The sequence below is a fragment of the Hemitrygon akajei genome, chromosome 5 (genome assembly GCF_048418815.1).
Source record: "Hemitrygon akajei chromosome 5, sHemAka1.3, whole genome shotgun sequence".
NCBI classification, from domain to species: Eukaryota; Metazoa; Chordata; class Chondrichthyes; order Myliobatiformes; family Dasyatidae; genus Hemitrygon; species Hemitrygon akajei.
In genome coordinates this window covers 9587044-9613149 of record NC_133128.1, presented here as the reverse complement: position 1 = coordinate 9613149, position 26106 = coordinate 9587044, and the positions used below count along the sequence as shown (strand labels likewise).

At 43.7% G+C, this 26106-nt stretch overlaps 1 protein-coding gene across 1 annotated transcript in view; it reads right to left on the bottom strand.

Moving 5' to 3' along the window:
- hspa13 (heat shock protein 70 family, member 13) overlaps positions 1-25705 on the bottom strand; it is a 38768-nt gene extending 13063 nt beyond the window's left edge. Inside the window, exons 1-3 of the mRNA XM_073044817.1 lie at positions 25623-25705; positions 10274-10614; positions 327-540 (exon numbers count right to left, since the gene is read on the bottom strand). Of these exons, the coding sequence (XP_072900918.1) occupies positions 327-540; positions 10274-10614; positions 25623-25647 (580 nt within the window). The 5' untranslated portion in view covers positions 25648-25705. The remainder of the gene's footprint in view (positions 1-326; positions 541-10273; positions 10615-25622) is intronic.
- Positions 25706-26106: the final 401 nt, after the last annotated feature.

Genomic DNA, 26106 nt, shown 5'->3' with positions numbered 1-26106 from the left:
CAAGTAAAGATTATCAAAGCATGTATATGCTCCCATAAACTACTTTGAGATGCATTTTCTTACAGACATTTGCAGGAAAATAAAATACAATAGAATTTATGCAAAGCTATACAAAAACAAAGATTGAAAAACAACCAATGTGCAAAAAGACAACAAACTGCGCAAATAACAATTACATCAAATAATGTCACTTTACCAACATAACACAATGGACACTATTACTTGTGAGTTCAAAATGAACACATTGACAAACGTGGGAAAAATAACACTGGAAACAGTGGAAACAACTCAACAAGTTGGCACCTTGCAAGAGGACCTACACTTACCTGCCATTTGTGCTGCTTTCACTGTGTAGTTCCTCTGTCTCTCATCAAAGTCGGCTGGCACTGAAATGACAGCCTTACTGACAGGCAACCCCACGTGCTCCTCTGCCAACTTCTTCAACTCCAACAGCAACAGGGAACCAATGTACTCAGGTGTGACATGGAATGACTCGTTCACAGAGATGGAAAACTGTGCATCTCCATTGTTATGTAAAACCTAAAACAGAAAATATCATTCAATGGACACTTTATTAGGCACAGGAGTGGAACCTGGGCTTCTCTGTAGCCCATCCACTTCAAGTTTCAACGTGTTGTGCATTCATAGAACATAGAGTAGTACAGCATAGTACAGGCACTTTGGCCCACAATGTTGTGACAACCCTTAAACCCTGCCTCCCATAAAACCCCACACCTTAAATTCCTCCATATACCTGTCTAGTAGTCTCTTAAACTTCACTAGTGTATCTGCCTCCACCACTGACTCAGGAAGTGCATTCCACGCACCAACCACTCTCTGAGTAAAAAACCTTCCTCTAATATCCCCCCTGAACTTCCCTCCCCTTACCTTAAAGCCATGTCCTCTTGTATTGAGCAGTGGTGCCCTGGGGAAGAGGCGCTGGCTGTTCACTCTATCTATTCCTCTTAATATCTTGTATATCTCTATCATGTCTCCTCTCATCCCCCTTCTCTCCAAAGTCGAAGCAAAAGGCGGATGGGGAAGAGGTAAAAGAAGCTCGGAGAGAAGCTGTTTTTTTTTAACTGACCGGGGCAAAGAGGCTAGACTGCACAGGCGTGTGAGGTAGCGCGCCAAAGGTTTAAAAGAAAGACCGCCATATACAGCGGCCATCGTCGGAGTGGACTGAGGCAGAGTGGGTTGGCTATGGCTCAATCAGGCTTCGGCGAGAACACGCAGAGGCCAGGTTTGAATGGGGCACGACTGCATAAGCGCGTGAAAGTTGGCCTCTGAGATCAGCAGGAGAATTTAAAAAGCGAGCAGAGGCTGAGTACAAGCTTCACTCCAGGTGAGGTAAGGCCAGGTAAGCTCCTTTAATGAATCTAATTAGCCTAGGAGTAGGTAATGGAGGCAGCAGTTAGGGCAGTTGAGTGCTCCGTTTGCAGTATGTGGGAAGTCAGGGCAAGCACTGTTGTCCCTGATGACTACACCTGCAAAAGGTGCATCCAGCTGTAGCTCCTGACAAACCGTGTTAGGGAACTGGCGCTGGAGCTGGATGAACTTCTGATCATTCGGGAGGCAGAAATAGACAGGAGTTTCAGGGAGATAGTCACCCCTAAGAGTCAGGAGACAGGTAGTTGGGTGACTGTCAGGAGAGGGAAGAGGAATAGATAGGAAGAGCAAAGCACCCCTGTGGCCGTTCCCATCAACAATAAGTATACCGTTTTGGATATTGTTGGTGGGGACGATCTACCAGGGACAAGTTGCAGTGGTTGCATCTCTGGCACTGAGACTGGACCCTCAGCTCAGAGGGGAAGGAGGGAAAAGAGGAGAGCAGTAGTGATAGGGGATTCGATAGTTAGGGGGACAGATAGGAAGTTCTGTGGAAGAAATCGAGAATCCCGGATGATCTGTTGCCTGTCTGGTGCCAGGGTCCGCGATATCTCGGATCGAGTTCTCAGTATTCTCAAGGGGGAGGGTGAGCAGCCGGATGTCGTGGTCCATGTAAGGACCAATGACATGGGTAGGAAGAGTGAGGAGGTCCTGAAAGGTGAGCTTAGGGAGCTAGATGCCAAGTTAAAGGGCAGGACCTCCAGGATAGCAATCTCAGGATTGCTACCAGTGCCATGTGCAGGTGGGTTTAGAAATAGTAAGATAGTGCAGATCAACACGTGGCTGAAGACATGGTGCAGGAGGGAGGGCTTCAGATTTATAGATAATTGGGCAGTTTTCCAGGGAAGGTGGGACCTGTTCCGGCGGGACGATTTACATCTGAGCTGGAGGGGGACAAATATTCTTTCAGGTAGGTTTGCTAGAGAGGCTCCATTGGATTTAAACTAGATACGAGGGGGGAGAGGAACTAGAGTGTAGGAACAGATGTATGGGAGAAGGAAGAAAAAGACAGTAAAGTTCTTTGTACTGTTAGAGATAAACAGAGAGGAAGAGGTGGAGAATTTCTTAAATGCATTTATTTCAATGCTAGGAGCATTCTAAGAAAGGTGGATGTGCATAGAGCATGGATTGATACCTGGAAATATGATGTTGTAGCTATTAGTGAAACATGGTTGCAGGAGGGGTGTGATTGGCAACTAAATATTCCTAGATTTCGTTGCTTCAGGTGTGATAGAATCAGAGGGACAAGAGGGGGAGGTGTTGCGTTACTTGTCAGAGAAAATATTACAGCAGTACTCTGGCAGGATAGATTACAGGGCTCATCTAGGGAGGTTATTTGGGTGGAATTGAGGAATGGAAAGGGTGTAGTAACACTTATAGGGGTGTATTCAGTTTGCGTATAAGGAGAAGGTAGGAGTGGAGGATGCTATCACGTATTTGCTGCACAAATCACTCTCTCACCTAGAGGGGGTCAGTTGTGCTGTGAGGATTACATTCCTTGACTTCTCTAGTGCCTTTAACACCATCCAGCCCAAGATCTTAAGGCACAAACTAACGGAGATGGGAGTAGACTCTCACATGGTGGATTGGATAGTGGACTACTTGACAGATAGACCTCAGTATGTGCGGTTGGGAGACTGTAGGTCTGACACGGTGGTCAGCAGCACAGGGGCGCCGCAGGGAACCGTACTCTCTCCGGTCCTGTTCACCCTGTACACATCAGACTTCCAATATAACTCGGAGTCCTGCCATGTGCAGAAGTTCGCTGATGACACGGCCATAGTGGGGTGTGTCAGGAATGGACAGGAGGAGGAGTATAGGAAACTGATACAGGACTTTGTGATATGGTGCAACTCAAACTACCTGCGTCTCAATATCACCAAGACCAAGGAGATGGTGGTGGACTTTAGGAGATCTAGGCCTCATATGGAGCCAGTGATCATTAATGGAGAACGTGTGGAGCAGGTTAAGACCTACAAGTATCTGGGAGTACAGTTAGACGAGAAGCTAGACTGGACTGCCAACACAGATGCCTTGTGCAGGAAGGCACAGAGTCGACTGTACTTCCTAAGAAGGTTGGCGTCATTCAATGTCTGTAGTGAGAAGCTGAAGATGTTCTATAGGTCAGTTGTGGAGAGCGCCCTCTTCTTTGTGGTGGCGTGTTGGGGAGGAAGCATTAAGAAGAGGGACGCCTCACGTCTTAATAAGCTGGTAAGGAAGGCGGGCTCTGTCGTGGGCAAAGTACTGGAGAGTTTAACATCGGTAGCTGAGCGAAGGGCGCTGGGTAGGCTACGGTCAATTATGGATAACTCTGAACATCCTCTACATAGCACCATCCAGAGACAGTTTCAGCGACAGGTTACTATCGATGCAATGCTCCTCAGACAGGATGAAGAGGTCAATACTCCCCAATGCCATTAGGCTTTACAATTCTACCGCCAGGACTTAAGAACTTTTTAAAAGCTATTATTAATGCTTTTTGAGATAGTGATTTAGATGCATATCATATTTTTTACTGAGTTAAGTATTGTATGTAATTAGTTTTGCTACAACAAGTGTATGGGACATTGGAAAAAAAGTTGAATTTCCCCATGGGGATGAATAAAGTATCTATCTATCTATTATATACCACTTAATGGGGAGCGAGAATTGGTGGAGCAAATTTGTAAGGAGATAGCAGATATTTGTAGTAAGCACAGGGTTGTGATTGCGGGAGATTTTAATTTTTCACACATAGACTGGGAAGCCCATACTGTAAATGGGATGGATGGTTTGGAGTTTGTAAAATGTGTGCAGGATAGTTTTTTGCAGCAATACATTGAGGTACCAACTAGAAAAGGGGTAGTTTTGGATCTCCTGTTAGGGAATGAGATAGGTCAGGTGACGGAGGTATGTGTTGGGAAGCACTTTGGGTCCAGTGATCACAATGCCATAAGTTTCAATATAATTATGGAGAAGGATAGGACTGGACCCAGGGTTGAGATTTTTGATTGGAGAAAGGCTAACTTTGAGGAAATGCGAAAGGATTTAGAAGGAGCGGATTGGGACAATTTGTTTTATGGGAAGGATATAATAGAGAAATGGTCATTTAAAGGTGAAATTTTGAGGGTACAGAATCTTTATATTCCTGTTAGGTTAAAAGGAAAGGCTAAAAGTTTGAGAGAGCCATGGTTTTCAAGGGATATTGGAAACTTGGTTAGGAAAAAGAGAGAGATCTACAATAAATATAGGCAGCATGGAGTAAGTGAGGTGCTCGAGGAATATAAAGAATGTAAGAAGAATCTTAAGAAAGAAATTAGAAAAGCTAAAAGAAGATACGAGGTTGCTTTGGCAAGTAAGGTGAAAATAAATCCGAAGGGTTTCTACAGTTATATTAATAGCAAAAGAATAGTGAGGGATAAAATTGGTCCCTTAGAGAATCAGAGTGGACAGCTATGTGTGGAGCCGAAAGAGATGGGGGAGATTTTGAACAATTTCTTTTCTTTGGTATTCACTAAGGAGAAGGATATTGAATTGTGTAAGGTAAGGGAAACAAGTAGGGAAGTTATGGAAACTATGACGATTAAAGAGGAGGAAGTACTGGCACTGTTAAGGAATATAAAAGTGGATATATCTCCAGGTCCTGACAGGATATTCCCTAGGACCTTGAGGGAAGTTAGTGCAGAAATAGCAGGAGCTCTGACAGAAATATTCCAAATGTCATTAGAAACAGCGATGGTGCCGGAGGATTGACGTATTGCTCATGTGGTTCCATTGTTTAAAAAGGGTTCTAAGAGTAAACCTAGCAATTACAGGCTTGTCAGTTTGACGTCAGTGGTGGGTAAATTAATGGAAAGTATTCTTAGAGATGGTATATATAATTATCTGGATAGACAGGGTCTGATTAGGAACAGTCAGCATGGATTTGTGCGTAGAAGGTCATGTTTGACAAATCTTATTGAATTTTTTGAAGAGGTTACGAGGAAAGTTGACGAGGGTGAAGTAGTGGATGTTGTCTATATGGACTTCAGTAAGGCCTTTAACATGGTTCTGCACGGAAGGTTAGTTAGGAAGGCTCAATCGTTAGGTATTAATATTGAAGTAGTAAAATGGATTCAACAGTGGCTGGATGGGAGATGCCAGAGAGTAGTGGTGGATAACTGTTTGTCAGGTTGGAGGCTGGTGACTAGTGGTGTGCCTCAGGGATCAGTACTGGGTCCAATGTTGTTTGTAATATACATTAATGATCTGGTTGATGGGGTGTTAAATTGGATTAGTAAGTATGCAGATGATACTAAGGTAGGTGGCGTTGTGGATAATGAAGTAGGTTTTCAAAGCTTGCAGAGAGATTTAGGCCAGTTAGAAGAGTGGGCTGAAAGATGGCAGATGGAGTTTAATGCTGATAAGTGTGAGGTGCTGCATTTTGGTAGGAATAATCCAAATAGGACATACATGGTAAATGGTAGGGCATTGAGGAATGCAGTAGAACAGAGTGATCTAGGAATAATGGTGCATATTTCCCTGAAAGTGGAATCTCATGTGGACAGGGTGGTGAAGAAAGCTTTTGGTATGCTGGCCTTTATAAATCAGAGCATTGAGTATAGGAGTTGGAATGTAATGTTAAAATTGTACAAGGCATTGGTGAGGCCAAATTTGGAGTATTGTGTACAGTTCTGGTCACCGAATTATAGGAAAGATGTCAACAAAATAGAGAGAGTACAAAGAAGATTTACTAGAAAGTTATCTGGGTTTCAGCACCTAAGTTACAGGGAAAGGCTGAACAAGTTAGGCCTTTATTCTTTGGTGCATAGAAGGTTGAGGGGGGACTTGATAGAGGTATTTAAAATTATGAGGGGGATAGATAGAGTTTACGTGGATAGGCTTTTTCCATTGAGAGTAGGGGAGATTCAAACAAGTGGACATGAGTTGAGAGTTAGGGAGCAAAAGTTTAGGGGTAACATGAGGTGGAATTTCTTTAGTCAGGGACTGGTAGCTGTGTGGAATGAGCTTCCAGTAGAAGTGGAAGAGGCAGGTTCAGTATTGTCATTTAAAGTAAAATTGGATAGGTATATGGACAGGAAAGGAATGGAGGGTTATGGGCTGAGTGCGGGTCAGTGGGACTAGGTGAGAGTAAGCGTTCGGCACGGACTAGAAGGGCCGAGATGGCCTGTTTCCGTGCTGTAATTGTTATATGATTATAAAGAGTAAAGCCCTAGCTCCTTTAATCTCTGATCATAATGCATACTCTCTAAACCAGGCAGCATCCTAGTAAATCTCCTCTGTACCCTTTCTAATGCATCTACATCCTTCCTATAGTGAGGCAACCAGATCTGGACACAGTACTCCAAGTGTGACCTAACCAGAGTTTTATAGAGCTGCATCATTCAGAGAAGCTCTTCTGCACACCACTGTTGTAACACGTGGTTATTTGAGTTAGTCATCTTCCTGTCAGCTTGAATCAATCTGGCCATTCACCTCTGACCTCTCCCACTAACAAGGCACCTTTGCCCATGGAACTGCCACTCACTGGATGTTTTTGTGTTTTTCACACCATTCTCTGTAAACACTAGAGACTGCTGTGTGTGAAAATCCCAAGAAATCAGCAGTTCCTGAGATACTCAAATTACTCCGTCTGACACCAACAATCATTCCATGGTCAAAGACACTTAGATCATATTTCTTCCTCAGTCTGATGTTTGGTCTGAACAACAACTGAACCTCTTGACCATTTCTGCATGCTTTTATGCATTGAGTTGCTGCCACATGATTGGTTTAGCTATTTGCATTAACAAACAGTGTGTAGGTGTATTTCGTAAAGAGGCTACTGAGTGTAAATCACTATGTGCTGGATCCCAAATTCAGATGTCCAACCACCACTTAGAAAAGTTTGCATCCAGCAGCACTGGCCACCAATGTTGTACAACAATAGCTTCACCCACCAACAACAGACCTCTCTCCCCCTTTCGCTTGATGTTGCCAGAGGATTGTAGTGGGGCCCTGGGTCTTGGGCAAGGTTTAATTGACACAGTTTGTGGATTGGACTCTGTAGTTCACATTATGATATGTTTCTGCTCGTTCCTTTATTTGTGGCTATTACTGGCGCTTTTTAATTGGGGCGGCCTGCAGATGATGAACAACACAGCACTAAACTGAACTGAGTATGCCTGGACTCTCGATTTTGTGTTATATATGATCTATGTTATTAGTTTTTTTAAGCCATTCACCATTTGTTTTTGTGTGCGTGGGGATGGGATTATTGTTTTTCTTTGAACGGGTTCCATGATTTTCTTCTTTGTTTCGTGACTATCTGTGGAAAGACAATTGTCAGGGTTGTATACTGCATGCATACTTTGATAATATACTTCAAATCTTTGAACCCACCAGTAAAACACAAGCTCCACAAATGGAGACAGAGGCTGCATGAGGTTTCTTAGTTACATTTAAGGCAGGTGTTCCCAATCTTTTTTATGCAATGGACTTCTACCATTAATCGAGGGGTCTGTGGACCCCAGGTTGGGAACCCATTATAAGGAATGCAAGTTAAGAAGTGTTGCTATTGCTGTGCTCTTATACGTTCTTTAATATTTATTCTTTTTTATTAATAATATTTCCTTTGACAATAGTAACTTAGAAATTCCATTACGCAACTCAATTGTCAAATAAAATTTCCTTTCATCCTCAATGGGATGTATGCCAAAGGCATTAAATCTGTGACCTTTTTGCTCAGAAACTTTACTTGTACTTTCAAACCTCGTGACTTTCATCAATGGAGACATGAGACTGCAGATGCTGGAAATCTCGAGCAACACACACAGAAAGCTGGAGGAGTTCAGCATATCAGGTAGGACATGGAGGGAATGAACAGACATTTCAGGCTGAGACCCTTCATCAGGATTCATGAACTGATATCCAGAACTGTAAGCAATCACCCAATTGAGTTTAACCATTAATCTGAAAACATTTTTGAATTGCACTCAATCTGTCCATTTATAAAACCAGGAATACAATGTATTATTACTTATAAAAAAATATTTAATGAAGTTTTTCCAGATACCACAAGATTTTACAGCTTTGATTGAGGGACTCAATGACTCATTTTGAGATGGAAGACTCTGAAAAAATGACTGTTTATTCATTTTCCTAGGTGCTTCATGACCTGCTGAGTTCCTCCAGCACCTTGTGTGTGTTGCTCTGGATTTCCAGCATCTGCTGAACCTCTTGTGTTAACAATTCACAGATGTTCTCTGTTCCAACAGTCTTTGCTATTGAGTGAGTGCAGCGTAGGTTCACAAGGTTAATTCCCGGAATGGTGGGACTGTAATATGTTGAAAGATTGGAGCGACTGGGCTTGTATACACTGGGATTTAGAAGGATGAGAGGGGAGCTGATTGAAACATATAAGATTATTAAGGGATTGGACACGCTGGAGGCAGGAAGCATATTCCCGCTGATGGGTGAGTCCAGAACAGTTTAAGAATAAGAGGTAGGCCATTTAGAACAGAGATGCGGAAAAACTTTTTCACCCAGAGAGTGGAGGATATGTGGAATGCTCTGCCCCAGAAGGCAGTGGAGGCCAAGTCTCTGGATGCAGTCAAGAGAGAGTTAGATAGAGCTCTTATAGATAGCGGGGTCAAGGGATATGGGGAGAGGGCAGGAACGGGGTACTGATTGTGTATGATCAGCCATGATCACAATGAATGGTGGTGCTGGCTAGAAGGGCCAAATGGCCTACTCCTGCACCTACTGTCTATTGTCTATTTTCAGAATTGCACTAATTATATTGTCATTTCTAAACTCATGCTTTCAAGATAAATCATTTGTTTTCTTTGTTAAATTTCATTAGCTAAGAGGCAACTCACTGCCCCAGGCAGCATCTATGGAAAAAAGTAAGTTGATGTTTCCGGCTGAGACCCTTCTTCAGGACTGGAGAAAAAAAGATGAGGAGTTGGGATTAGAAGGTGGGGGGAGGGAAGGCAGAAACACAAGGTGATAGGTGAAATGGGGAGGAGGGGGTTGATGAAGTAAAGAGCTGGGAAGTTGATTGGCAAAAGAGATACAGGGCTGGAGAAGGGGGGAATCTAATAGGAGAAGACAGAAGGCCATGGAGGAAGGAAAAAGGGGAGGAGCACCAGAGGGAGGCAATGGGCAGGTAAGGAGATATGGTGAGAGGGGGAAAAGGGGAATGGTAAAGAAGAGGGGACATTACCGGAAGTTTATTTCACTTTTTATTACTTATTTATTTCACTTCTTTTATATCTTTTACATCTGTTTTTCATCTCGAGCGTTTTTCTGGAACCGTTGGAAGCCTGCAATTTACAGCTTGGAGATCGTTTGGCTGTGTCGTTTGGAGTTAATTTTCAGCTCCATTTTGTTGATTAAAGCTTCCATTGCTCGCTGATTAAAGTGACGAGGGAGATTGAAACTTCTAGGCGAATGCAGAGGGTAAATGCTTGCTAGCTGCCTTCTGATTGCTTATGGGATTCCTCTGCTGCTAGAGAGGTGAGCCTGCGTGCCCCTCTGGTCCCTTTTCAATCTTTCCTCATAGTTGGCATGCACCAGTTGGACCAAAGAGACAGTTTCCGTATTCTAAGATTTTAAGACCACAAAAGTTAGGAGCAGTATCAGGCCATTTGGCACATCGAGCCTGTTCCACCATTAGATAGGGCTGATTTATTACTTCTCTCAAACCCATTCTCCTCCCTCTTCCTGTCACCTTTGATGCCATGACTAATTAAGAACTTATCAATCTCTGCTGTAAATATACCCTTTAACATGGCCTCCACAGACACCTGTGGCAATGAATGCTACAGATTCACCACTCTCTGGCTAAAAGAATTCCTCCTTATCTCTGTTCTAAAGGGGTGTTTCTAAATGAAAATAGTGAACAAAACAGCTTGGTCATTACCTTGAACTGGTACCGGCTGCTTTCATCTCTCAGCTCCTCTGGTGTGAAGCGCTTTCCTATAAAGCGCTTGGCATCATACACAGTGTTGAGCGGATTGGTGTCACCCAGATCCTGAGCATCATACCCCACCAATATCTCTCTGTCAGTGAACGACACCACACTTGGCAAACTCCTTCGCCCAACTTTGTCGGCAATCACCTCCACCTTTCCGGTGCCGGGCTGGAACACACCGACAGAGCAGTATGTGGTGCCCAGATCTACACCGATCACTTTCGGTTTGGGAGGGGGAAGGTACTGCTGTGCTAGGTATCCAGCCAACAGGAGGGCCAGGATTGAAGAGCCTGTGGAAACATAACAATAGTCCAGTGGTTACATTACTGTAACAAATCTTGCAATAGTGCTTTGTTTATTCAATAAGGCAAACTATCAGACTTAGGCCATTCTGCCCATCAGGTCTTCTCTGCTATTCTACCATGGCTGATTTATTATCTATCACAACCACATTCTCCTTTCTCCCCCATGACCTTTGATCATCATTACCATGTGTCATGTCATATGATGTGGGCGATCATGGTCTTCATGACCACGAGTGTTCTTGGCAAAGTTTTCTAAGAAAGTGGTTGGCCGTTGCCACCTTCTGGGCAGTGTTTTTACTGGAAGGATGACACCAGCCATTGTCAATACTCTTCAAAGACTGTCTGCCTGGCATCAGTGGTCACATAACCAAGACGTGTGATGTACACTGACTGCTCAATAGACCATCCACCACCTGCTCCCATAGCTTCAGATGACCCTGATCGGTGGGGGCGGGGGAGCTAAGCAGGTGCTACATCTTGCCCAAGGGTGACCTGATGGCTAGCGGGGGGGAAGGAGTACTTTGCACCTCCTTTGGTAGAGGTGCATTTCCACCCTGCCATCCAAACCTTTGATGTCCTTACTAATTAAGAACTCATCAACTTCCACATTAAATATACCAAATGTTTGGCTTCCACTGATGTCCATGGAAATGAATTCCACATATTCATCATCCTCTGGCTAAACAAATGTTTCATCTCTGTTCTAAAGGAATGTCCTGATAGTCTGAGGCTGTGCCCTCAGGTCCTAGACTCCCCCATTATGGGGAACATCCTCTCTACATCGTCTATCTAGGCCTTTCAATATACGACATTGGTGGGTACCAATGCCTGTTCTGGTGATAGAAGCAGATACATTAGGGATTTTTAAGAGATGTCTAGATAGGCACGTGAACAGGAGGAGAGACTATTTTAGTTGGCCACTTGATCACTAATTTAATTGGTTCAGCAAAACATTGTGGGCCGAAGGTTCTGTTCTTATGCTGTACTAATCTGTGTCCTATGTTTCAGTGAGATTCCCCCGACCCTACCTTATTCTTCTAAACTCCAGTGAGTACAGGCCAACTGACATCAAATGCTCCTCATGCATTAACTTTCATTCCTGGGATCATTCTCACAAATAATTTATGTTAGTCAATGATCAACTTTATTCACCATATACATATATTCAGAATTGGCTGTGGTGTGTTGGTCAGGGTGTGACATGCAACAAAAAAAACATTCAACGGTTATAAAGGATAAAGAATTATTTAAAAGATTAGAGATTAAAGTATTAATATGGAATAAATATGTATAAATACATGAATACAACTGTGTATTTACAATGTTAACAGCATTACAAGAAGTGGTTTAAAGTGTTTACAGTGCATTGATGGGGATGGAGAGGTGAGGGCTAGCCTGAATAGTTGATCAGATTAGCTGCCTGAGGGAAAAAAACTTTTAAGAAAGTTTATATTTATGTATGGCCTCGACATCGAGTCAGAATTTGAAGCTACTTTTCATGACGAAGGATGCTGTGAACATCGCCAGAGATGGAAACCTTCATTGCTGCATAAACACCAGCGGCATAATGGGCAAAAGAGAGAGAATAGACTCAGAGTGATACAGCATGGCAAAAGACCTTTCAGCCCAAGTGGTCCATGCCAACCAAGATGCCTTGTCCAAGCGAACCCCACCTGTCCATGTGTATGCCTCATAACTTCCTAAACCTCACCAACCCATGCACCCATCCAAATGACTTTTTGAAAATTGTAGGTGCACCTTCCTAAAACAGTTCTTCCGATAGATCATTTCACAAAGACAACACCTTTCATGCATAAAAGTTGTTTTAAGTTCCTATCAACCATCTTATCATGTATTGTGCTGCTAAAAGCTAATTTTTGACACATTTATACCCTGTGCACATGAACCTATGACAACAATAAAATTGGAGATTACAAAGGCCTGGATTAATCACCTGCAGATGAACTAGAATCCCAATACAGCAAGCATTTAATTAAAAAAACAATTGTGGAATAAAGTTTTTAAATAAAAGTGAGCATGAAATGTTTAGATTGTCTCAAAAAGCCACATAACACACAAATGTACTGTAGGGAAATAAATTTGGCGTCCTTAATCAGTATGACTCAAAAGTAACTACCATTAACTGAGGTTGGGAACACCATCTCTAGAACCACTGGCAAAAAAAAAGGTTCTGCAGATGCTGGAAATCCAGAGCAACTCACACAAAATGCTTAAGGAACTCAAGTCAAGCAGCATCTATGGAAAGGAATAAACAGTCAATGTTTCAGGCCAAGGCCCTTCATCAGTTTTGAATAAAGATCCTGGCCTGACAGGGTCAGAGAAAAGCACAGCATTGAAACAGGCTCTTCAGCCTATCTAGTCCATGCTGAAACCATGTAAACTGCCATCTCCCATCAACTTGCATTGGGACCATAGCCCTCCATATCCCCACCATCCAAGTATCTATCCAAACTTAAATGAAATGTTGAAATCGAGCTCACATGCACCACTTGCAATCACAGCTCATTCCCCACTCCATGACTTACTGAGTTCCTCCAGCACTTTGTGTATTTCTCTGGATTTCCAACAACGGCAGAATGGTGTCTGTGTGTGTACACGTACACAGGGACAAAGGAAATTGGGACTATTTGGGGGAGCACCTGGTCAGTATGGACTCAATGGGTCAAATGGCGTGTATCCATGCTGAACTACTTTATGACTCTTTAACAGATAAATCACATAGGACTCTGCTGGTTATTCAGGGTCACAGAATGAAGCAAATTATCAGTGAAAGGTGCCATCTGGACTGTCTAAAGCTCAGTGGTGTTCCAGTATAGGATGTCCACAACTGAGTACTGCAAACTGGCACACTCTAAGATTCAGCACTACACATTAAGCCAATTGCTGAGACTGGATATAGCCATAGAAAATGCTCTATTAGGAAGGACTGCAGTTTAAAGTCCTCCTATCACTGTGTGTTAGTTGAAAACTGTGTTAAAACACTTTGAACATTCCTGTAAAGTTGTCAATAAATGATATTGATGATACACAAATATTAGAGCTAATATTATATGTGCAAAGATATTACACCATCAATATACAGGCCATGATACTTAGGGGACATGCTATATATAGTTTTTGCTGGCTATTATGTTTTCTTGCTGTCATAACTATGTGTGTTGTGTGTGATAGTTGGTACTGTGGTTTGCACCTTAGCCCCAGAGGAACACCATGCATGGTTGAATGTCAATTAAACCTTGAACTTGTGCAATGGGAATAAGATGACGAGATAAAAACATTCACTTGAATGGAAAGTCAAGGAAAGACACACCTGTCCTCACTGAGGAGTCGCGCAGTAGAAAAGTTGTCAGCATCTCTGAAGATCTATCCTAGGCCCAACATATTAATACAATTGCAAATAAGGCACTTCAGCAGCTATATTTCATTTGGAGTTTGAGGAGATTTAATATGTCACCAAAGACTCTAGCAAATTTCTACAGAGATACCATGAACAGCCTTCTAACTGGTATGAAAGGTCTGCTATACAGGATCGGAAAAAACAGCAGAGGGTTACAAACTGCACCAGCCCCGTCATGGGCACGAGCCTTCACAGCTTTGAGGACAACTTCAAAAGGTGATGCCTGAATCTGGCGGCATGCATCATTAATGGCCACACTACCCAGGACACACTCTTTTCTCATTTTTACCATCAGCGAGGAGGTACAGGAGTTTGAAGGCACACATTCAGTGTTTCAGGAACAGCTTCTTCCTCTCCACCATCAGATTTCTGAATGGTCCATGAACCTTTGAACATGACCTCACTACTTTTTATATTACTTATTTAATTTTATTATATATTTCTCACTGTAATTGAAAGAAAAACTCATGATGAAATTAAGAGTTTGGTCGCTATGACGTTGTGGGCATCACAGATTCGTGGCTGAAAGAAGACCATAGTTGGGAGCTTAACATCAAAGGATATACAGTCGGCCCTCCTTATCCACGGGGGATTGGTTCCAGGACCCCTTGCGGATAACAAAATTCGTGGATGCTTAAGTCCCTTATTCAACCTGTTTCAATCCAGTGGACCTTAGGACCCAGCCAAACCCCAGACCTTATTTAACCTATCTCAGTGTGGTGGACATTAGGACCCAGCGCCAGAGCTCTGAATGCGTAGTGTTTCTATTCACAAAAATAATCACGATCACGATTGAAAATAAAGTGGAAATAATAAAGCAATTGGAAAGAGGTGAAATGCCATCGGTCATTGGAAAAGCGTTTGTCATGGTCCAGTCCGAAGTCCGCATTCCAGTTCACGGTCCGGTCCGTGGACTCCGGCTCCTCCGGCTGTCCCTTGTTTCGGTTGGACTTAACCATAAACACCTGATGCTCATCTTGGGGCTGGGAATATAAGTGGCCCTGGGATTGAGTGTGGGTCGGGGGGTCGTCTTGTCAAGATTCCCTGGGAGCAAACGGCTGGTGGAAGGCTAGAACGGCCACTTGCCATCTTTAGGCCATGTTGGAGAAACATTGCTTCTTGGAGCCTTGCTGTCAGTAGTCAAAGCGGTCATTGTGGTATGGATTTGGCCATTTCCCGGGTCAGCTGGGTGGCCGTCAGCCACTCCAAGCTAGGAAGGGATCCGGTTGTTTCCGTAGCCAGCCAAGGTTGCTCGCCGTAACTGCGACTCGGAACAGTCCTGATGCAGAAATGGAACTGTCTGTCATTCTTCGGTGTTTGTCTCTTCCTATCCTCGCCCTGTGAGATAAGTCAGGCCATTCTGCCGTTACCCTGCGGGGGTAATCTGTCTTGTCTTGTCTCCATCAGGTAAGTCAGGCCATTCTGCCATTGCCCTGTGGGAGGAATCTGTCTTGTCTGGTCTTGTCTGTGCCTCCGTCAGGTAAGTCAGGCCGTTCTGTCATTACCCAACGGATGGACCTGCCCCACCTTGGTGTGGAGTGAAAGTTGAGTCCCGGCTCGTCGAAGGAGAAGTCCCGGCTCTGTCTATGTACTACCCAGTCTCATGTTAATGTCTTGTTAAAGAGGAGTCCCAGCTTGTCAAAGGATAAGTCCCAGCTCTTTATGTTGATGTACATTTCCTAACCTGCCTCCAAGCTCCAGCCTCCGAGTTATACAAGCCTCAAGACCACAGCTTCAAGCCTCAAGACCCCAGCCTCAAGCCTCTAGCCTCAAGGCCCCAGAACCCAGACCTCCTCACGTCTTCGCCTGGTTTGGGGTCCGAGCCCGAGTCAAGACCCAGGTTCTGGGTCCTGGTACAGTCTCGGGCTCGGAGTCCACGCTGAGGCTCCTTGTTCCCAGTCCCTCATCCTGTTCCTGCTTCCCTAGCCTAGTCTGCAAACTGTCCCGTCCTGTTCCTAGTACTTCAGTGTCTGTGTCCTTTATTTGGGTCCATTCCCAACTATTATGACAGCGTTAGGCCATGTCAGTCAACAATCGGAACAATTTTAAAGGATAAAGTGAGAAAGGCTCTGCCCCGATGAAAGCTACAATTATTACTAAGCAATGCAGTGGTTTAATTATTGGGTTTTGGGGTTTTGATCCTCCACATCAACCCGACACAGTGGAGAGTGCACTCCATAGTGATCTGTCACTAGATCGAACTCTGGAACTTCCCGAGCCCGGCGCTGAAACATACGTTCTTAAGTGTTTTATTTACATAGAAAGGTAAAATATATACTATATACTAAGACAAATGTTTGAGTAACTGACACTAAATAATACCGGATGTTCCTGTTCCGACTTACTTAGTAAGAGAACTTCCAATTTTTTCAATCCCGATGCACAATAACCCACGCATATCTTCCCATATACTTTAAATCATCTCTAGATTACTTATAATACCTAATACAATGTAAATGCTCTGTAAAATGGTTGTTATACTGCATTGTTTAGGGAATAATGACAAGGAAAAAAAGTCTGTACATGCTCGAACAAGTGCTGGAAGAGCACTTTCGGGTTTTCGCGATTCACGGTCGGTTGAATTCGCGTATGCAGAATCTGCAGATAAGGAGGGCCGACTGTACTTTGTAACGAAAGAACATGCAGAAAGGCATAGGCAATTGTGTGGCTCTGTTGGTAAGAGATGGAATTACACCTTCAGAAAGAGGTGACATAGGGTCACAGAATGTTGAATCTTTGTGGGTGGAGTTAAGAAACTGCAAGGGTAAAAAAATCCATTATGGGAATTACATACAGGCCTCCAAATAGTAGCCAAGGTGTGGGGTTGAAATTACAAAGGGAGCTGGAAAAGGTATGTAATAAGGGTAATGACACAATTGTAATAGGGGACTTCAATATGCAAGGGGATGGGAAAATCAGGTTGTTGTCAGATCACAAGAGAGGGAATTTGTTGAATGTCTATGAAGAGCAGCCTGTTCTTGAGCCTACTTGGGAAAGGGTTATCTTAGATTGAATGTTGTGTAATAACCCAGATCATATTAGGGAGCTTAATGTAAAGGAACCAGTAGGAGGCAGGTATCATAATATGACTGAACTCATACTACAATTTGAGAGAGAGAAGCATAAGTCACATGCATCAGTATTGCAATTGAATAAAGGGAATTACAGAGGCATGAAAGAGGAGCTTGCCCAGGGGGATTGGAGGGGGATACTGGCGGAGATGACAGCAGAGCAGAGACGGATTAAGTTTCTGAGAATAGTTCACAAAGTGCAGGATAGACAAGTCCCACAGAAGAAATTCACAAATGGCAAGGTAGGCAACCACGGCTGACAAGGGAAGTTGAGGACCGCATAAAAGCCAAGGAGAGGGCATATAAATAACATAGTAAAAGTGACTGGGAAGTTGGATGATTGAGAAGCTTTTAAAATCCAACAAAAGGTAAAGATAAAACATGAGGGTAAACCAGCCAATTAATAAAAAGCAGGATACTAGAAGTTTTTTTCCAGTTATATAAAGAGTAAAAAGGAGATGAGAGTTAATATGGGACCACTGGAAAATGAAATGGCAGATGAACTTAATGGGTACTTTGCATCAATATTCATTATGGAAGACACTAGCAGTGTGTCAGAGGTCTGAGAGTATCAGGGAGCAGGAATGAGTGCCATTGCTATTACAAAGGAAAAACTGTGAGGCAAACTCAAAGGTCTTAAGGTAGATAAGTCACCTGGACCAGATGGATGACATCCCAGAGTCCTGAGAGGTTGCTGAAGAGATAACGGATGCATTGGTCATGATCTTTCAAGAATCACTTGATTCTGGCATGGTCCTGGATAATGCATTTTGGTAAAAGGAACAATAGTGTGAACTATTATATAAATGGGGAGAAAATTCAAGCATCAGAGGTACAGTGGGACTTACGAGTCCTTGTGCAACACTTCCAGGATGAAGGAGATGTTTTCCTTTTTTAAGCAAAGCGACTTCCCTTCTTCCACCATCAACTCTGCTCTCAAACGCATCTCTCCCATTTCCCGCACATCTGCCCTCACCCTATCCATCAACTCTGCTCTCAAACGCATCTCTCCCATTTCCCGCACATCTGCCCTCACCCTATCCACCCGCCACCCCACTCGGGATAGGGTTCCCCTTGTCCTTACCTACCACCCCACTAGCCTCCAGGTCCAACATATAATTCTCCGTAACTTCCGCCACCTCCAACGGGATCCCACTACCAAACACATTTTTCCCTCCCCCGCTTTCTGCTTTTCACAGGGATCGCTCCCTACGCAACTCCCTTGTCCACTCGTCCCCCCCATCCCTTCCCACCGATCTCCCTCCTGGCACTTATCCTTGTAAACGGAACAAGTGCTACACCTGCCCTTACACCTCCTCCCTCACCACCATTCAGGGCCCCAGACAGTCCTTCCAGGTGAGGCGACACTTCACCTGTGAGTCGGCTGGTGTGGTATACTGCGTCCGGTGCTCCCGGTGTGGCCTTTTATATATTGGCAAGACCCGACGCAGACTGGGAGACCATTTCACTGAACGCCTACGCTCGGTCCGCCAGAAAAAGCAGGATCTCCCGGTGGCCACACATTTTAATTCCACGTCCCATTCCCATTCTGATATGTCTATCCATGGCCTCCTCTATGGTCAAAATGAATCCAAACTCAGGTTGGAGGAACAACACCTTATATACCGGCTGGGTAGCCTCCAACTTGATGGCATGAACATTGATTTCTCTAACTTCCGTTAATGCCCCTCCTTCCCTTCTTACCCCATCCCTGACATATTTAGTTGTTTGCCTGTTCTCCATCTCCCTCTGGTGCTCCCCCCCCCCTTTCTTTCTCCCTAGACCTCCCGTCCCATGATCCTTTCCCTTCTCCAGCTCTGTATCACTTTCGCCATTCACCTTTCCAGCTCTTAGCTTCATCCCACCCCCTCCGGTCTTCTATCATTTCGCATTTCTCCCTCCCCCCTCTACTTTCAAATCTCTTACTATCTTTCCTTTCAGTGAGTCCTGACGAAGGGTCTCGGCCCGAAACGTCGACAGCGCTTCTCCCTATAGATGCTGCCTAGCCTGCTGGATTCTACCAGCATTTTGTGTGTGTTGTAACCAGTATAAACTGCTTTTAACTGTTTTTTTTACCAGTATAAACCGGTTGTAACTGGTTTTTTACTAGTATAAACTGGTTAAACGGTTTTTAACCAGCATAAACCAGTTTTAACCGGCTTTTACCAGCAAAAACCGGTGATAACCTGTTTTAATCAGTATAAACCTGTTTAAACCAGTTGGTCTCGGCCCGACACATTGGCTACACTTTTCTCACGGATGCTGCCTGACCTGCTGAGTGCTTCCAGCATTGTGTACGTATGCTTTAAACCAGTTTTAACCAGTATAAACCAGTTTTAACCAGTATAAACTGGCCTTATCCTGTTTTAACCAGTTTTAAAACCAGTATAAACCAGTTTTAACCAGTATAAGCCAGTATAAACCAGTATTTACCAGTATAAACCAATTTTAACCAGTATAAACTGGTTTTAACCGGTTTTAAAACAGTTTTTACAGGTATAAACCGGTTTTAATGGGTTTTTACCAGTATAACCAGTTTTCACCAGTCTGGTTTCCTCACACATTCCAAAGACGTACAGGTTAGTAGGTTAATTGGTCATAAGGGTGCAACTGGGCAGCGCGGGATCATTGAACCAGAAGGGCCTGTAACCACATGGCACCTGTAAATAAATAAGCAAACTTCTTGCCTTTGCCATCAGATTTCTGAACGGACCATGAATTCATAAACACTACCTCACTATTTATTTTCTGTATATTCTTATTGTAATTTATAATTTTTTATTCTTTGCATAGTATTGCTGCCACAAAACGACAAATTTCACAACATATGTTCATGACAATAGACCTCATTCTGATTCTAAATAGAAACACAAGAGATTCTGCAAATGCTGGAAATCCAGAGCAACACACACAAAATGCTGGAGGAAACTCAGCGTCTATGGAAGTGAATAAACAGTCAATCTTTCATTAGTCTTGATGAAGTGTCTCGGCTCAAAATGTTGACGGTTTATTCGTTTCCATACACGCTTTTTTGGTTTGCTGAGTTCCTGCAGCATCTCGTGTGCACTGGACTGTAAAGCATGGTTAGTAGAACACTTGATAGTATTAGCGACCTGGGGTTCAATTCCCTCTGCTGCCTGTAAGTAGTTGTACGTTCTCCCTGCGACAGCGAGTTTCCTCCGAGTGCTCCCGTTTCCTCCCACAGTCCAAAGACGTACCGGTTGGTAGGTTGATTCATTATTGTAAAATATCCCATGAACAGGCGAGGTTTACAATGGGGGATTGCCAGGTGGTACGACTTGAAGGGCCAGGGAGCCTGTTCTGCACTGTATCTCAATAAATACGAGACAAAGTCACAGAAAATTGCAGCACAGTGACAGGCCCTTAGGCCCATCTGGTCTGTGCTGAACTATTTAAATAACCTGATCCCATCGACCTGTACCCAGGCCTCACTCTCCATACCCCTTCCATCCATGTACCTATCCAAACTTCTTTTAAAATGTGAAATCGAGCTCCCATACACCACTAGCACTGGCAGCTCATTCCACACTCTCACGACCCTCTGAGAGAAGCTTCCCCTCATGGTGCCCCGAAACATTTCAGCTTTCACCCTTAACTGTTGTAGTCCCACCCAACCTCAAATAGAAAAAGCCTGCTTACATTTACCCTAACTACACCTCTCATCATTATGTATACCTCTAACTAATCCCCCCTCCACTGCTGCTATATACTATATACGGTGAAGAAGGTCACGCCCTTGAGTAACACTTTTATATTCCGCACTGTTTTGTTCAACTTTGATTACTGCAAATGTTCATTTACTTAACTAATGTCCGTCATCAAAACATGCCTTTGCACTAAACACTCTGAATGGCATCTGGAAAAAAATACTTTTAATTCGCTCTGTTATCAGGGGTACTGGGAGTGAAGAATCTATACACATAAGATTATTTATCCATAATCTCCAGTAACTAACTCACACAGAACCTGGGTCAACAAAACCACACTTTCAAAGTTACTATTTTAAGGGGTGTTTACATTCCGTTCAATTTTCTGTTTCCTCTGGAGCTAATTCAACAGAAACAGCATCCATCTCTTTACAGGGTCACCTTCAGCACTCAAAGATGACGAGTGCACTACTTAAGCAGGTGAAGATCACAGAATTAGACTCATTGCCACTGATAGATCCTGCACTCAAACACAGGTAGCACAGGTTCTCAGTGGCCACTTTATTAGGCTCACCTGTACAGCTGTTCGTTAATGCAAATATCTCATCAGCCAATCATTGGATTGCCACTCAGTGAATAGAATCATGCAGACATGGAAAAGAGGTTCAGTTGTTGTTCAGGAAACATCAGAATGGGGAAGATATGTCATCTATGTGACTTTAATTGTGGAATGATTGTTGGTGCCAGACAGGGTGGTCCGAGTATCTCAGAAACTGCTAACCTCCTGGGATTGATTTTTTTTTCTCCCAAACGCACAACAGTCTCAGAGTTCACAGAGAATGGTGTGTAAACAAAGTAAAAAAAAACATACAGTGAGCCGCAGTGCTCTGCACAAAAACACCTTCCTAATGAGAATGGTCGGCGAATAGAGAGACTGGTTCAAGCTGACAGGAAGGGAACAGTAACTCAAACACACATTACAACAATGGTGTGTAAAGGAGCATCTGAATGCAAAGCTCATCAAACCTTGAAGTGGATGGGCTACAGATGCAGAAGACCACATCAGGTTCCACTCTGTACCTAATAAAATGTTCACTGAGAGCACATCTAAAATAATCCGCAAAAATGTATATATAAATATCATTCCTCAGTCTACATGTAAGTAAAGGTATCATTGGATTGGGGTGTAGAATTGGTATTTTTGTAATTCAACTTTCCTATGTTTGTTTGTATTTTTATATAATCATCTATATACATGTAATTGTTTGGTGAATTTTCCAGTAATTACGGACAGTTGCTTCTGTATTTTGAGAGATTTCTTAGTTTTCCATAGCAAATGTCACAGTAGTTGAATCTGGCTGCTTTACAGGTTAATTGTGATCAACTGGTAGGAACATGCATATCCCACCAAGCAAAGTTAATTCTAGCAGACTGGGCAGATAAGATCTCCAGTGAGATCCCAAGGTCAGGAGGGAAGTTCTGCAACACTCCGTGGATAGGGAAGGGCAGGACAAGGCATAGACGATGTCATGGTCAACCACGGCAACCAAGGAAGACTCCGGCTGGTGACCCTTCGTCGTACCACTGGACTCAGACTTCTGAGGTCAAGAGAGTGGAACTGAACCAGTGCAATGGCTTTTCCACTTTAAAAAAGCCTCTCACATAGGTTTCCTGTCATCGTCAGAGATAACGGACAACCACCATTATCACAGGAATTTTGATCTCTAGAATGAGTATGACATGACCACGGCTGCTTTTTTCTTCATTTTTCATTCCTTTGCCCTCTCAGCTCCTCTTTCTTGTTTGTTTTATTAATTGTTACAAAGGCAGAAAATGATCATAAGCACAAGACATTCTGCAGATAATGGAAATCCAGAACAATACACACAAGCTGCTGGAGGAATTTATATAAAACATAATCAACAAGTTTTATACTTCATTCTAGTCTTCTAAAGAACCTCTCGATCATAAAAGCATCAGGACCCAATGGTATCAATTAACTGTTTTATAGGTGTATATTTGGATCATGTATTTCAAATGTGAAGAATCCAAACAGTTCAATACAACATAACTACTAGAGAACAATGGACAGATCTCTAATGATTAGACTGATCTCTAATACACATAAATGCCAATGTCTGAGTAATGTTCTATAGTTTATTATTAAAAACCTGAGCAACAGATCTCTAGAGATAAACACGCACTATAATGTCTTAACAATACTGCTACTGTCTAGCAACTGTACTGTGTGCACATCACAGACAGGTCTCCACACAAGAAGCAACCACTTGCCTGGTTTCTGTGCAGTAGATATCCTTGCCTCCAACCACCCCCCCTCCAAAATGTGACATTTACCAGGAGCATTGTATACAAAGGGCCCATAGCTTGTTCAGAATCCCTTCCACTCACCCTACAATTTATTTGACCCCACAGGGGGAAAATTATTTCCCATCTTAGGAAGGAAGTACAGGAGCATCAGGACTAGGACTGTCAGATTGGGTAACAGCTTCTTCCCTCATGCCGTGAGACTAATGAATACCCTGTCACCACCGAGGTCTGGTCACTAGGACAGCAAGCTGCTTACTTTACTGTTTACCTGTGCTGTACTCTATATGCATTTTGAATAATATTTCATTAACATTTATGGTAATATTTAGTTGTATGTGCTGGGTGTTTTATATATACTTTGTGGATGCACAGAGGTCCAGCTAAACATTGTTTCAATTGGTTGCATCTATGTACAGTCAGATGACAATAAACTTGAACTCCATGTCTATGTTGCTATCTATATTCAAGGGCAGAACTACAGAGCAGAGTCCAGCCACAGCTTTACAGCTCCAGCGACCCGGTTTCAATCAACCTCTGGTGCTGTCTGTGTGGAGTTTGCACATCCCCCTGCCAACACATGGATTTGCTACTGTTTGGTCTTGGATCTGATTGGTGGGTTAAGTGGCAAATATCCACTGCTTTTAGGATATTCAAATGAAACGTGGTTATGCAAAGGGTGATGAGGACAAGAAAACTTAGGGATTGGAAAATCTGATGGAAGTCGATGGGAAGTAGGGTATTTGTGCAAGGGGCTTGTACGTTCTTCTCCCGACCGCGTGGGTTTCCTCGAGGTGCTCCGGTTTCCTGCCACAGTCCAAAGACGCATTGGTTGGAGGTAAATTGTCATTGAAACTGTCCTGTGATTAGGCCAGTGTTCAATTGGGGGTCGCTGGGTGGCGCGGCTTGAAGGGCCGCAAGGAACTATTCCACGCTGTGCCTCAATGAATAAAATTTAAAAATACATAACTGGTCGGGAAATGAGTGTTCTGCACAGGCAGAGATTAGATTAGATTAGCTTAATTTGTCACATGTACATCAAAACATAAATGCGCCATTTGCGTCCAATCAAATGATAGATGACTGTATTGCGCAGCCTGCAAATGCCGCCAACATAGTATGCCCACGGCTCACTAACTCCGACTCATACGTGGGAGGAAACCAGAGGGGTCATGGGGAAAACGTACAAATTCCTTACATTCAGCAGCAGGAATCGAACCCCAATCTTACAGATGTCATGTAGAGCAACTACGTTAACAGTGAAGCTATCATGCCATTCCCTGTCGAAAACCTGATAGACTTGCAAAGGTTCCATGTTGGAAGGAAATATGAAATATTATAACCAGAAGGAACAGGATATTAATCAATACAAATATTATAGACAAGCATAATGCACAAAACCACACAAGGCAAGTAAGCATGACGTTATTTGAACCACGATGTCCGTGTTCCTGTAATGCAATTCCTCCTTGGCAAATGCTAAAATAAAATGGAGGTCTGTAGGACAAGATGGTGTTCTGGAGAGGGATTGTTTCGAGAAAGTACAAGACTGTCCCTGCACCACATCCGTTAACTGGTCTTTCCTGCTTTCCTGGCTCTGTTGATAATTATTGAGTTTGTTCATATGCTCACATTTATTAAAGTTAGATTATTAATGTTTGCACATGTGACTGTTCTGTTAACTGTTGATTGCTCATGGCTGTTTGTACTTGTAAATTGTTGGTTGCTGTTGTGTTGTCTGTTATGGTATTGTCCTGGGTTTCATGCTTGGCACTGAACCGCAATCAATTCTGGTATGTTTCACATTCTGGCAATAAAGTGATTCTGATCTTGAGAAAGTTAAGGGAGTACAAGTCTGCAGCCATAATAGACCGAATATGAGGTGTTGCTCCGCCAACCTGACTGTGCCCTCATCGTGGCAAAAGAGGAGGCCATGGACCGACATGTCAACACGAGGAAATCTGCAGATGCTGGACATTCAAACGACATGTCAAACTGCTTCTCCCTGCACACGATCCCTAATCCCCCATTCCCGACATATTCATGAGCCTCTTAAACACATTACTCAGAGGTTATGTTTGTGTCTGGTACGGGCTGCTAAACACTGATAAATAATTACCTCATGTTGCTTGCGTAGCTTGTATTATAGTTTCTATAATTTAACTAGCAACAGCTTATGGCCTGAACTGTGGCAACAGTGAAGTGAAGGCGGGGAAGATGGGGTTCTCCGGCAGGGAGCTGCGTTACCACGAATGAGAAGCAGGAAGACCCCTCGACTGGAAATGAGAAAATACCACTCTCCCCAGCCCCAGGATACGGGCAGGGTTCGGGATTCCCCGCCCAGGATAGGAGACGGGTTCGGGGCCACAGCCAACCTCCGGGATACAGGCCGGTTCCGGGTCCTCATTTCCGACAAACCGGCCGGGTAGCGGGCACCGCCTGCCCTCAGCAGCCGGGAACCCGGACGCCGCTCTCTCATTCCCTCCAACCACATACAGAACGGCCACTCACCCAGGATTGCCATTGCCCCGGCCATGGTGTCCCGTCAGTGCCGGCTCGTCACAACTCTCCTCACAACGATGACAAACCCTTAGCTGCACGCCGCACGGCTCGATGGGAACTGTAGTCTATTGTTCCGGATTCCCCGTCCCGTTCCTTGACAGTTGCGTCAATTATGGACTACGAGTACCGGCGTGCATGGCGCCAGGGGAGGCGAAAAGATCGCGGGTGCCGGCGGGGCAAGAAATCACTTAATCGTGGCCGTCGTTGTCAACCAGCAGCAGCGACACCGTCTGATGGAGAATGAAACAGTGCAGCTGTGGAGAGGACCAGTGCATAGTCAAGTCATTTTCATTGTCATTTCGACCATTACTGCTCGTACGGTACACAGTAAAAACGAGACAACGTTTTTCAGGGCCATGGTGCTACAATGAAACAGTACCAAAAACTACACTGAACTACGTAAAACAAAACAAAAACTACATTAGGCTACAGA